An 11,382-nucleotide genomic window follows, 5' to 3' on the forward strand; every position below is an offset into this window, starting at 1 on the left:
CCGAAATTGCAGTCGCGTCTCCAACCGCAGGCGGACGGATGAAAAGAACATACAACCCATAAAAATGGCCGATAAGAGCAGGCCTGAGCTGAGCGTTGGTATGTAGTTCATGCTCCATTTGTGCACACACTCTGACCATCTCATAGACAACGAAGCGGGCTTCTGCTCCTTCTTCCGCTCCCTCCCCGCCAAAGACGCCTCCACCATCCGTATTTTCGAACGCGGGGATTATTACTCCGTACACGGCGAAGACGCCCACTATATCGCTCAAAATGTCTATCGTACAACCACCGTGATCAAATACCTCGGTTCATCTGACCCAGCACGGGGGATTCCAAGTTGTACGCTCTCAAATGCAGCCTTTGCCGTCTTCCTACGAGAAGCGCTCACCACAAGGGGTATGAGAGTAGAAATCTGGGGAACGGCTGGGAGGAATAGTTGGGCGCTGACGAAGCAGGCCTCTCCAGGAAATTTGCAGGATGTTGAGGATTTGATTTTTGGGAACACAGACTTGACCAGCAACCCTGTTATCTTGGCCGTCAAGGTACAGGCCACTGCAACGCAGAGAAGCGTAGGTGTGGCTTTTGCGGATGCGAGTGTTCGAGAGTTGGGTGTGAGTGAGTTTGTGGACAATGACTTGTACTCGAACTTCGAATCCCTTCTTATCCAGCTCGGCGTCAAGGAGTGTATCATTCAGGAAGATCCTCAGCACAAAGATTACGACCTCGGCAAACTGCGACAGGTTGTTGACCGTTGTGGCATCACTATCACTGAGAAGCGTTCAGCTGACTTCAGCGCAAGAGATATTGAGCAGGATCTGACGCGCTTGCTGGGCGGAGACTTGAGTGCTGGCACTCTTCCTCAATTTGATCTGAAGCTGGCCATGGCATCGGCGTCGGCACTGATTAAATACCTTGCCTTGATGTCAGATTCGACCAACTTCGGCCAGTACGAGCTTTACCAGCATGATCTGTCGCAGTACATGAAGCTTGACGCGTCCGCCGTGCGTGCACTGAACCTCATGCCTGGACCTAACGACGGTGCAAACAAGAACATGTCACTGTTTGGTCTGCTGAACAAGTGCAGAACGGCAATTGGTACGAGGTTGTTGGCGCAGTGGTTGAAGCAGCCCTTGATGAACATCCACGAGATCGAAAAGAGGCATTCCTTAGTCGAGATTTTCGTGGAGGATACGGAGTTGAGGCAGACTTTGCAGGAAGAACAGTTGAAGGCCATCCCGGACCTTAACCGATTGGCGAAGAGGTTTCAAAAGGGCTTGGCTGGGTTGGAGGATGTCATTCGTGTGTATCAAGTGGTAATTCGTTTACCGGGTATCCTGGCAACTCTGGAAGCATCATCTGATGAAGAGAAGAAGGCCTTGTTGCAGGACCAGTACATCACGAAACTTGCTGAGCACGCGGAGAACTTGGGCAAGTTGCAGGAACTTGTTGAGACTACCATCGATTTGGAAGCTCTCGACGACCATGAGTTCCGCATAAAAGCAGACTTTGACGAGAACTTGCAGCACTATCGCCAGAGACTCGAGGAACTCCGAGAAGAGATGAACGATGAACATCAGCGTGTCGGACAGGAGCTGGATCAGGATACCGACAAGAAGCTAAAGATGGAGCAGCACAAAGTATATGGCTGGTGTCTACGTCTTACGCGTAACGAATCAGGCGCCATTCGTGGCAAGAGGGGCTACATCGAGCTGGCGACGCAGAAAGCCGGTGTGCACTTTACTACGAACAAGTTGCAAGAACTTAGCAGGGAATTTGCGGACACGTCTAATCAGTACGACCGTCAGCAGAGCAGTCTTGTAAAGGAGGTCGTGAGTATTGTCGCGAGTTACTGCGGTGTCTTTGAGTTACTCAGTCAGTTGATCGCTCATCTCGATGTTATTGTGGCATTTGCGCATGTCAGTGTGCATGCTCCTACTGGCTACGTTCGACCAAGGATGTTGGCTCGTGGTGAAGGTGACATGATCCTTAAGGACTCGAGACACCCGTGTTTGGAGATGCAGGACGATGTTGACTTCATCGCTAACGACGTTACCTTGAAGCGTGGTGAATCAGAGTTCTTGATTATTACTGGTCCTAACATGGGTGGTAAGAGTACGTACATCAGGCAGATCGGCGTTATCGCGTTGATGGCCCAGGCTGGATGTTTCGTGCCTTGTTCAGAGGCCGAAATCTGCGTCTTTGACTGTATTCTATCTCGTGTCGGAGCCGGTGACTCTCAACTGAAGGGTGTGTCGACCTTCATGGCCGAGATGCTCGAGACTGCTACGATCTTAAAGTCCGCTACGAAGGATTCCTTGATTATCATTGATGAGCTTGGACGTGGTACAAGTATTCTTGATGGAGCCGGATTGGCTTGGGCAATATCCGAGCATATCGTGAAGGAGATCAAGTGTTTTGCATTATTCGCTACACATTTCCACGAGCTGACGGCGCTTGCGGATAGTTGTCCGCAAGTCAAGAACCTTCATGTTGTCGTCCATGTCGAGGAAGGCGAGAGCAGGGATATCACGCTACTATACAAGGTTGACGAAGGTGCCGTCGACGAAAGTTTCGGTATTCATGTTGCGAAACTCGCGAGGTTCCCAGAGAAGGTTGTCAAGATGGCTAAGCGTAAAGCGGACGAACTTGAGGACTTTTCGGGCAAGCATGACGAGAAGAGGAGCAAGTGCACGAAGGAGGAGGTGGCTGAGGGCAGCAATTTGCTCAAGGAAGTGATGACAGAGTGGAAGAGTAAGGTTGACACGGAGAACATGTCAGCAGAAGAGATGATCGAAATCTTCCAGGCCACGGTTGCAGCGAGGAAGGAGGCATTGGATGCCAACGCGTTTGTGAAGGAGGCATTGACGTTGGCATAATCGAGTTGGAGCACATGATCATTTCGCAGGAGTTCTCGGAGTTTAAGCTTACATCGATAACATATATCCGCTTTTTTGACATCTCCCCTCCTTCATATCTGTGCACGTGTGCCGCCCAATTCCCCGGCGCGGGCGGGAGTTTCCCCACCGGCACACAAAGACTGCCGACTCTCCCGGCTGTTGCGCCGACATCAGTGAGACCAACCTCCAGTTGAAATACCCCGAGTACTCCCGTCGAGGACAGATCGTCAGTGAAATCTCAAGCGCTGAGGTTCAATTCCAAATCAGATGGTCGCAATCCTCAGAACAGCCAAGGCGGTGCTCGCGGGACCGGCGCAGAAGGTTCGTCTACATGTACAGTTTCGGCTGATCAATCGTTGATCGTTGAGTTACAGACCCTCCTCTTCGCTCGTGCTTTCTCCTCATCGCGAACTGCCTTCAACGTCGACAAGGTTTACCCTTCAGCTTTCGAGGCGATCAAGGACATCAAGTCCGACAGCACCCTCCTCTGTGGTGGTTTTGGTCTCTGCGGTGTTCCCAACACACTCATTAATGCCGTTCGCGACACTCCCTCGATCAAAGGACTTACTGCAGTATCAAACAACGCCGGTGTCGATGGTGGAGGTCTCGGTCAGCTCTTGGAGACTGGTCAGGTGAAGAAGATGATCGCTTCGTACGTCGGAGAGAACAAGACTTTCGAGCGCAAGTACTTGAGCGGAGAGATTGATTTGGAGCTGACTCCTCAGGGTACTTTGGCTGAGAGATTGAGGGCTGGTGGTGCCGGTATTCCTGCGTTCTATACTCCAGCTGCGTACGGAACTTGGATTCAGACTGGTGAACTGCCCGTGCGATACAACCCCGATGGTACCGTGGCACTCAAGTCGACCCCAAGAGAGGTCCGTGAGTTCGATGGTCGTGGTTTCCTTCTTGAGGAGGCCATCAGGGGTGACGTTGCTTTCGTCAGGGCCTACAAGGCCGACAAGCTCGGTAACGCCCAGTTCCGTCTCGCTGCGCACAACTTCAACGGTTCCATGGGTCGCAACGCCAAGATGACCATTGTCGAGGCTGAGCACATCGTCGAACCAGGAGAGATCGATCCTGAGAAGGTTCACTTGCCCGGTATCTACGTTTCCCGTGTCATTCAAGCATCTTCCGAGCCTAAGGGTATCGAGAAGTTGACCCTCGCAAGGGATCCTTCGGAGGATATCTCCAAGGTCGGGGGTAAGCGCGAAAAGATCGTCGCCCGTGCCGCTAAGGAGTTCAAGAATGGAATGTACGCCAACTTGGGTATCGGCTTGCCTACCCTTATTCCTGGTCTCTTGCCTGCCGATGTCTCCGTTACGCTTCAGTCCGAGAATGGTATCCTTGGTCTGGGTCCTTACCCCGTCAAGGGCAAGGAGGACGCCGACCTCATCAACGCCGGTAAGGAGACCGTTACCCTCAACCCCGGTGCGTCCCTCTTCGGATCCGAGGAGTCCTTCGGTATGATTCGTGCCGGCAAAGTCGACTTGACCGTCTTGGGTGCCATGCAGGTCTCCCAGTACGGTGACCTCGCCAACTGGGCCGCACCAAACCGCATCAAGGGTATGGGAGGAGCAATGGACCTTGTTGCCAACCCCAAGGCTACTAAAGTTGTCGTCGTCATGGAGCACTGCGACAAGAAAGGCAGATCAAAGATCATGAAGGATGTCAACTACCCCATTACTGGTGTTAGGTGTGTGTCGACCATCATTACCGATTTGGCAGTGTTTGATATCGACTTCGACAATGGTTTGGTGTTGAAGGAGTATGCGGAGGGTGTTACGATTGATGAGATTAAGGAGAAGACGGATGCGCCGTTCCGTGTTGCAGACGATGTTAAGCAGATGGATGTCGCTCATTAAGGTGCTGGTGGAACAGTTGGAACTTCCGGTATTTCATAATCATATCATTGCATTTTCGAAACCCTGTGCCGTCATCCAGCTGCTGTCGATGTCCTCATAGCTATCCGCAACTCGTTCCCAGGCTTCGGTATGTACCTTGCTGCCATCGTCCAGCCGGCGCCGAGGAGCTCAGTGCAACCGTGAACGATCACAACCCGTCCGCGTAGAGCTGACTACACCAAATGACCAACGAACTAACAGCTAGCCAGTGGGCTACCTGAACAAATTGCTTCCGACATTGCGTCTGTTGGGGCTGGCTTTATGAGGCTGTCTCGTAATATCTGTTGTGCTCGGGCCCCCTGATGGTGCCCAGGTGTCCATAGCGGGTTCGATCCCCCTTTGTCGACGAGGCCCTACACTCGCTAAACAGTTCTTCTTCTTCCTGAGCAGGCTTCAACATGTCGCGGCCTGTCTTGCGCGCGAAAGCGTCTATCAGTACTATCGGTTCTCTCCCTGATCAGGAGAATGCCCCACCCAAGGTCACCCTACTGTACTCCCACACGTCCTGCCGCATCGTCAACTTTACTTCCAAGGTTACGACATTGCGAGCTGAAGGACCGCCTCCTTCCAGTGAAGATGAAAGGACGGTGGCTACGGGAGAGTTGAAGGTGTATAAGACCAATGGGATGCATAATGTTACATTTTTGACGTGTGGGAGCGTTACGCATCCTATCATGCCCAGGTTGAGGTGCTGGAGGGTTGGAAGATGGTAATACTCCTCCACTTCGTGGTCTCCAAATTGATCATGCTGATGACGGGATATTACAGGAAGTTCGTCCTCCCTACCCCGGCCGCGAAGTACTGGCGGGTGGAGTTAACCGACAATGATATCGATGCTGCGAATCGACTCGAGCAGGTCTTGTCTGGTATTCTTGCATACGAACGGGAGCAGGCTCCTTTCCGTAGATCTGTGGTGATCGTGGATGAATCGTCGCAGCGTGTGGTAGGGACGATTGGAAAGAATGTGGTGAGGAGTGGCGTTGTGAGGTTACCTAGCTATAAGGAGATGAGGGTTAAGACTGAAGAAAGCGGTCGACCGGGGACAGGCTCTGGTGAGGCCCCGCAGCCTTGGCCGGTTCATGAAGGTACGATGCCCGGCTCGCCGGTGAAGAGGACTCCTGTGGACGGGTATGATAAGGCATTATGGTGGGTTGCGAAGGAGGATGACTTTGAGCAGCAGAACTTGACTGGGAGTATCTCGCCGACGAAGCTCAAAACTCTCGGCACGAAGAGTGACAAGGATGCTGGCGCAGAGCAGTCAGAGGGGCTCGTGCACGCAGATGAATCGAGTTTCATGTCCAACACAACAGCAATCAAAGAACAGGTCGATCCCTCTTCCCAAGACTCTGTCGGCGTCCTCAACTCCGAAACAGACGATCACGAGCACCACGCTGAACCCATAATCATGCCTCCTACCCCCGCCGATTTCTTGCCAAGTAGCGACAACAGCTACTTCCCTGATGACCCCTTCACGGCCCAGTTCGACGGAACACACACACCAATGACAGACATGACTGACGACCATGACATCCATAGTGCGTCCGGAGCGACAGTGCTCCATGTCGAAGTCAAACAGGTCTCGAGCAGTCCAAAACTCCGTGTGCGAGATGGGTCCAGAAGTATCGTCGTGCCTGATAACGACCCAGTTGAGGAAGGACTAGGAGTTCCTCTGGCCCATTCGACACCTAAGAAGAGCGTGCGAAATACCCTGATGCTGGACGACGTCTATGTTCCTGGCAAGACGATTGGGCGGAGCACGTACGGGTCGAGAGCCGAACGGTCTAGTGGGAGGATGCGTGCGGATCAGATCTTTGTGCCGCAAGGCGAGGAAGAGGCAGAGAAGGTTGAGATGACCTATCCGGCGTGGTTGGAGATTGGGATCCCGACGGAGGAGGATAGTATTTTGGAGGAAGATGACTGGGTAAGCTGAATTTATAGTTGTGATGGGATATTGCTGACATGAAGATTTAGTACGACGACGACCCGTCATATCTTACATCCTTCCCAAAGCCAGCGCCGGCCTCCCCGACCTCTTCATCACTCTTCTCCCTAACAAGAAGTGTCCTCTATACATCCTCCTCCTGGCTCGCCTCCACCCTCCTCTCGAGCGCAAGGAAAATCACCAACGCCGTCACTGTCGCCGAAAATATCGAACAGGCCAATTTTCAGCCACCTCTGTTTCGTGGGAGCGGGTATGGTTATAATGAGTTTAAGGAGCGGTTGAGAGCAGAGGAAGACTATGTTGATTTGGTAACTAATTCTGCAGAGGACCGTGGATGCGTCGCTAATATAATCTCTAGGATTTGGATTACTATGAGCAATTGCAGCGGATTTGTGTTTCGGCTCTTCGGGCTGTGGAAATTATTGGTGGTGGTGCGTTTGAGGCGGGAGTACTCATGGCCGAAGGTGTCCTTGGGTTCGACCAGGATGATGCAACGTTGACCGACGATGATGAGAAAGTGTGAAGGGAACAATAACTTGTTGTTCATATTCGCCTTCGGGGAGCGTGAGCAGCGAATTTCGGGACCTTAGCGCGACGTCAATGCCCACCAATAACTCTACGTAGGGCGCTAGTAACGTAGACGGCCTTTTCTGCAAGGCACCTCATGAACATGCGAGTCTATGCAACTCGATCCCGATCATTCAGCTCCTCCAGTTTCTTCAGTTTATCGACAAAAGAAACAAGAATGTTTGCCGCCGGCCGTCGTCAAGCGTATGCTGCTGCTTCCAGGCAAATCCGTACCGTCCACTCGGCTGCATTCTCATCTCAACGTCGTTCCACCGCCATCGTCCTTCTTGGTCTCAGTGGAGCAGTAGCTACATACGGCGTATACGCTTACAATTCGTCAAGTCCGATTGACCTTAAGGAGGCTCGTGATCAGAAGTTTCAGTTAATTTCTGGTGTTGAGGCCGATGTTCAAGGCCCTGGAGTCTTTGCATGGGGTTCGAATCTGTACGATCGTCTTTTCGTTGTCGGAATTAGCCACTGACTCTTTGAATAGTGGTGGAGTTTTGGCGCCTACCTCTAAAGAAGAGCGTGTTCTTTCTCCTCGACGTCTGAAGTTCCTTGACGCCGTGGTGCTGAGAGATCTGGCTCTGCGTGAGGATGTCGGGGGTCAGTGAATCTTTGACCGTGTATAGTTACGGTATTAACATCATGTCACAGTTGCCGTCACTGAGAACGGCGACCTGCTTCAATGGGGTGTCGGCTACTCAGGATTGCCTAGGGCTACCATTGCGGAGCCCGAGGTTACGTTGAAGGGCAAGAATGTCGTCCAAGTGAGTTTGAGGTAAGATCATCCTTCTGAGATACCCCCCGGGATGAAAGCTTACATGTACTTTATCAGTGAATCACACGTCTTCGCTCTCTCCAAGGGTGGTAAGGTCTACGCCCTCCCCATCTCCAAGGCTGAGCAGCAATCCGGCACGAAACCCTCAGAATCCGCATGGTGGGGTCTTGGTCTTTACTCCAGACCTTCCGACATCTCCTACGTAACTATCGACGCAAAGCTGAACAGCTTCGAGAAGTTCAAGTCAATCGCAGCAGGCCATGCACACCTCCTCCTCCTCACTTCTTCCTCCCGCCTGTTGACGGTTCCGATGATTACAGCTGCTCCATTCACCGCGGTTCCGCTACCCAATATCCCTGAGCTCCCGATCACCCAGATTGCTACTGGAGACCTGCACTCCCTCGCCTTGGCTGCCGACGGCAGCGTCTACAGCTGGGGTCACAACGAACTCGGCCAATGCGGACAAGACTTCGCTAAAAACACCACAGTCGTCGCGGAACCGACCCCCGTACCATTAAATCTCTGCTACCCCCGTGTCGCCAGAATCCAATGTATCGCTATCGCAGCAGGCGGGCATTCCTCATTCTACGTCGTGAAGAACGGGGAACAGAAGACTGATGTGTTTAGCTCGGGTTTCGGACAGTATGGACAGTTGGGTAACGGAAGTTTCAGTCAGTCGCAGTATAGGCCGACGAAGTTGAAGTCTATCTCCTCGCTGACGGAGTACTCCGAAGCAGCCGGCACGTCCGTGCCGATCGGTATCAAGTCATTGGTCTGTGGGTTAACTGCCGCTGGTGTCGTCCTTGACAACGCCTCGGTAGATGGCTTCGGAAGAGACTTGTTGACGTGGGGAACCGGCGCCACTGGTAACGGAAAGAAAAATAACGTCAGTACGCCAGCGCCTGTGCCTACGGGCGAAGGCAAGACGGCTTCTGAGGGTAGCAGGTTGCAGCTGCAGCCGCAGAGGAAGGTGAGCTTTGAGAAGGATGGGAAGACGAGATGGGTTAATGTTGAGGATACGATTATTGCTGGGAGGGGAGTTATGGCAATGTACTCACGGGCTGTGTAGGGTGCGGGGCCGGAGGTGTACGATAGTAGCATAACGTAGTCATTTACCAGAACATGTATTGGTGTGCGATATATTATTATCCAGGGTATACCAGTGCCGCATGAGCAGTTGCGTCTTTACTCTTTTGCTTCTTTTACAACCTCGCTCGTCCCATCTGGTTTGTCCTTCACGACCAAATCGTTCTTGCCCTCTGTAACCAGAGGTACAGTCTCTGGTGACTCACGGCTGTTCGTCACAAGCAAACCTACTAGCGTAGCTGGCCACCAAAGCGCCCAGCAAATCAACGGTGACCAAGTACCCCACTCTTTGAAAGTTCCCATACCCCCTTGCAAAGTCGCCGCATCGCCATCCCGTTGATATATCGCCAGCCATAGCATAAACGCCGTCGGATTCAGAACCTGAAGAAGGATTGACACGATGATACGTCCAGTGTGACTGCGTATCGGTCGGACAAAGTTCAGCGGCGAAACGAGAGCGCCGATGATGTACACCAATGCAAAGTTGAGCGAGGCAAAGGCGGAGAGAATCATACCCAGCATCAGGAGTGAAAACACCTTGAGTAACTTGGTATTGAAGCAGATTCTCGGGCTGAGGAGCGGAGCCGAACACTCCAAAACCTTCGCCACGACGATAATTTGGAACGCCATATTGGGACTCGATGTATTGCACATAAGCGCGAAGAATCCCAGGCCGACGCCGTGAACAGCGATCATCATACACACCGACGTCAGCATCTCGTTTACTTTCAGCCCTCCGCTCTTAGTCTTCTTGGACCATCCTTCGATCCCCGTTAATATGCACGCTATACTGAGCATCATCGCACCCGGGAGGTATGTGCCCACGGGACTAAACTTCTTCTCGCTGACGCTGAGGTAAAAGAATGTCGAGTGGTGAAGATGTTCCAGGAGATTATTCAACGTCCTGAATAAGGACTCAACCGTCCGACCTAGCGTCATCGCATGCTGCACATTCGACGTCGCGGTCGCACGGATAGTAATCGCATCGATCTTGTAAGACGGAAAATATGAGTGCGGACCCGTTGATCCTCCTAAGAATTGAGAGTAGATGTTGTAAAATAGCGTCCGGAGACGATTGAGGTATGTATCGTGAGCTGGATCACTGTGCGGGATGGAAACTCGGAGCCCCATTTGTCCTTTTGCGATAAAGTATGCTGAGTTGACGATATCCATATTCGGCATCTGTCCATTCAATCCATCGTACAAGAGTTCGATTCCGCGCATGTCCGTTTCATGCTCGTCATATGCAAAGTCAATCCAAACGGCTTGCTGAATCACGCCGGACCTGAGGGAGAGGGGAGCGGTGTCCGCGGATGTGTGTCCATGATACGTGTCGAGGAATCGTTTTGGGCCGACTAAAGGGTCTTCGGTGATGAGGATGATTATATCTTTTGCCCAGAGGGACCATGTTGTGAAGTAGCGAGCCAGACCGAGGACTAGGGCGACGGCATGGTCGTTGTCTGTAAGACAATCAGTCAGAATGTGAAAAACACGCCATAGGAGGTTCGCCGTACCTTTTCCGTCAATGCTCTTCCAGGACGCGCCAAGCACGATGGCTTCCGTTGTATCACCCCGAGGCGCTCGTAGGATTCCATACACATTCGTCTTCTCTTCATCGGTCTGATTCATCTTGACACGGTACGTTTGGCGTGTGTTACTCAGTCCAATCAAATCGAACAACTCTTCCACCTTCGCAGTCTTCACTCCGCGTGAAGCATCCTTCACAGCGTTCATCTCGTGTATATACGCTCTTTGCACATTATCCTCGCTCCATCCAAAGTAGGTATTGACCTGCCCGGGTAGCAAAGCATTCTCCGAAATGTACGCATTCTTCGTTAGATCGTCGAGTGGTAAGATTAGAAACCAAAATATACCGGCCACGACGCAGAAAATCCTGTGAACTCATTCAGCACCTCCATTCGGTAGGTATGAGGAATAGACTCACCTCAACACCGGTAGAAGCCGGAACAGTATTTCCTTAATTCTCTCCGATCTATCCCTCAGGAGAGCCGAATTCCTCAGCAACCCCATGAATCTCAGTCCCGAATCTCGTCCCAACTTTCTCGGTTCTATTTTTAGCTGTTGGTCGAACTCGTTGGACGTCGCGGCGTCGGCAACGCCAATCGCACCCGCTTATCCGGCTGCGTCGTACACCCCCCCCCCCCCCCCCCTCGACTCTCGACGAAAATTGAAGTTGTTGAAGTTG

General features: G+C 52.2%; 5 protein-coding genes across 5 annotated transcripts; 4 read left to right on the top strand and 1 right to left on the bottom strand.

The window, feature by feature from the left end:
- Positions 1–64: 64 nt before the first annotated feature.
- On the top strand, positions 65–2,878 carry SAICODRAFT_22800 (putative DNA mismatch repair protein Msh2; the record flags this gene model as incomplete). Its single annotated transcript, XM_019166644.1, has 2 exons — positions 65–98; positions 147–2,878. 2 exons carry the CDS (start codon positions 65–67, stop codon positions 2,876–2,878), a joined length of 2,766 nt encoding a protein of 921 aa, XP_019027540.1.
- Positions 2,879–3,059: 181 nt separating this feature from the next.
- SAICODRAFT_63435 (3-oxoacid CoA-transferase) lies at positions 3,060–4,761 on the top strand (the record flags this gene model as incomplete). The annotated part of the gene is made up of 2 exons (XM_019169989.1): positions 3,060–3,220; positions 3,274–4,761. The coding sequence occupies exons 1-2, from the start codon at positions 3,167–3,169 to the stop codon at positions 4,759–4,761; spliced, it is 1,542 nt and encodes a 513-aa protein (XP_019027541.1). The 5' UTR covers positions 3,060–3,166.
- Positions 4,762–4,927: 166 nt separating this feature from the next.
- On the top strand, positions 4,928–7,677 carry SAICODRAFT_108383 (uncharacterized protein). The gene is made up of 4 exons (XM_019165304.1): positions 4,928–5,509; positions 5,569–6,721; positions 6,772–7,050; positions 7,101–7,677. Exons 1-4 carry the CDS (start codon positions 5,199–5,201, stop codon positions 7,263–7,265), a joined length of 1,908 nt encoding a protein of 635 aa, XP_019027542.1. The 5' UTR covers positions 4,928–5,198; the 3' UTR covers positions 7,266–7,677.
- Positions 7,488–9,159, top strand: SAICODRAFT_4610 (RCC1/BLIP-II protein; the record flags this gene model as incomplete). Its single annotated transcript, XM_019168842.1, has 4 exons — positions 7,488–7,753; positions 7,803–7,915; positions 7,967–8,090; positions 8,148–9,159. The coding sequence occupies 4 exons, from the start codon at positions 7,488–7,490 to the stop codon at positions 9,157–9,159; spliced, it is 1,515 nt and encodes a 504-aa protein (XP_019027543.1).
- A 269-nt stretch (positions 9,160–9,428) lies between these two features.
- Positions 9,429–11,278, bottom strand: SAICODRAFT_108370 (uncharacterized protein). The gene is made up of 4 exons (XM_019165303.1): positions 11,122–11,278; positions 10,691–11,070; positions 9,864–10,636; positions 9,429–9,796 (listed from the first exon to the last, which is right to left on the bottom strand). The coding sequence occupies exons 1-4, from the start codon at positions 11,205–11,207 to the stop codon at positions 9,698–9,700; spliced, it is 1,338 nt and encodes a 445-aa protein (XP_019027544.1). The 5' UTR covers positions 11,208–11,278; the 3' UTR covers positions 9,429–9,697.
- Positions 11,279–11,382: the final 104 nt, after the last annotated feature.

The sequence above is a fragment of the Saitoella complicata genome (genome assembly GCF_001661265.1).
Source record: "Saitoella complicata NRRL Y-17804 unplaced genomic scaffold SAICOscaffold_1, whole genome shotgun sequence".
NCBI classification, from domain to species: Eukaryota; Fungi; Ascomycota; class Saitoellomycetes; order Saitoellales; family Saitoellaceae; genus Saitoella; species Saitoella complicata.

What these genes read in the sequence shown, in the direction of transcription:
- SAICODRAFT_108383 (XM_019165304.1), top strand. Translation starts at nt 5,199, where the DNA reads ATGTCGCGGCCTGTCTTGCGCGCGAAAGCGTCTATCAGTACTATCGGT. An exon ending in TGCTGGAGGGTTGGAAGATG is followed by an intron (nt 5,510 to 5,568) that starts GTAATACTCCTC and finishes GGGATATTACAG; the next exon opens with GAAGTTCGTCCTCCCTACCC. An exon ending in AGGAAGACTATGTTGATTTG is followed by an intron (nt 7,051 to 7,100) that starts GTAACTAATTCT and finishes TATAATCTCTAG; the next exon opens with GATTTGGATTACTATGAGCA.
- SAICODRAFT_108370 (XM_019165303.1), bottom strand. Translation starts at nt 11,207, where the DNA reads ATGGGGTTGCTGAGGAATTCGGCTCTCCTGAGGGATAGATCGGAGAGA. An exon ending in GAAGAGCATTGACGGAAAAG is followed by an intron (nt 10,637 to 10,690) that starts GTACGGCGAACC and finishes ATTGTCTTACAG; the next exon opens with ACAACGACCATGCCGTCGCC. An exon ending in CGGTGTGTATGATGATCGCT is followed by an intron (nt 9,797 to 9,863) that starts GTTCACGGCGTC and finishes ATATGGCGTTCC; the next exon opens with AAATTATCGTCGTGGCGAAG.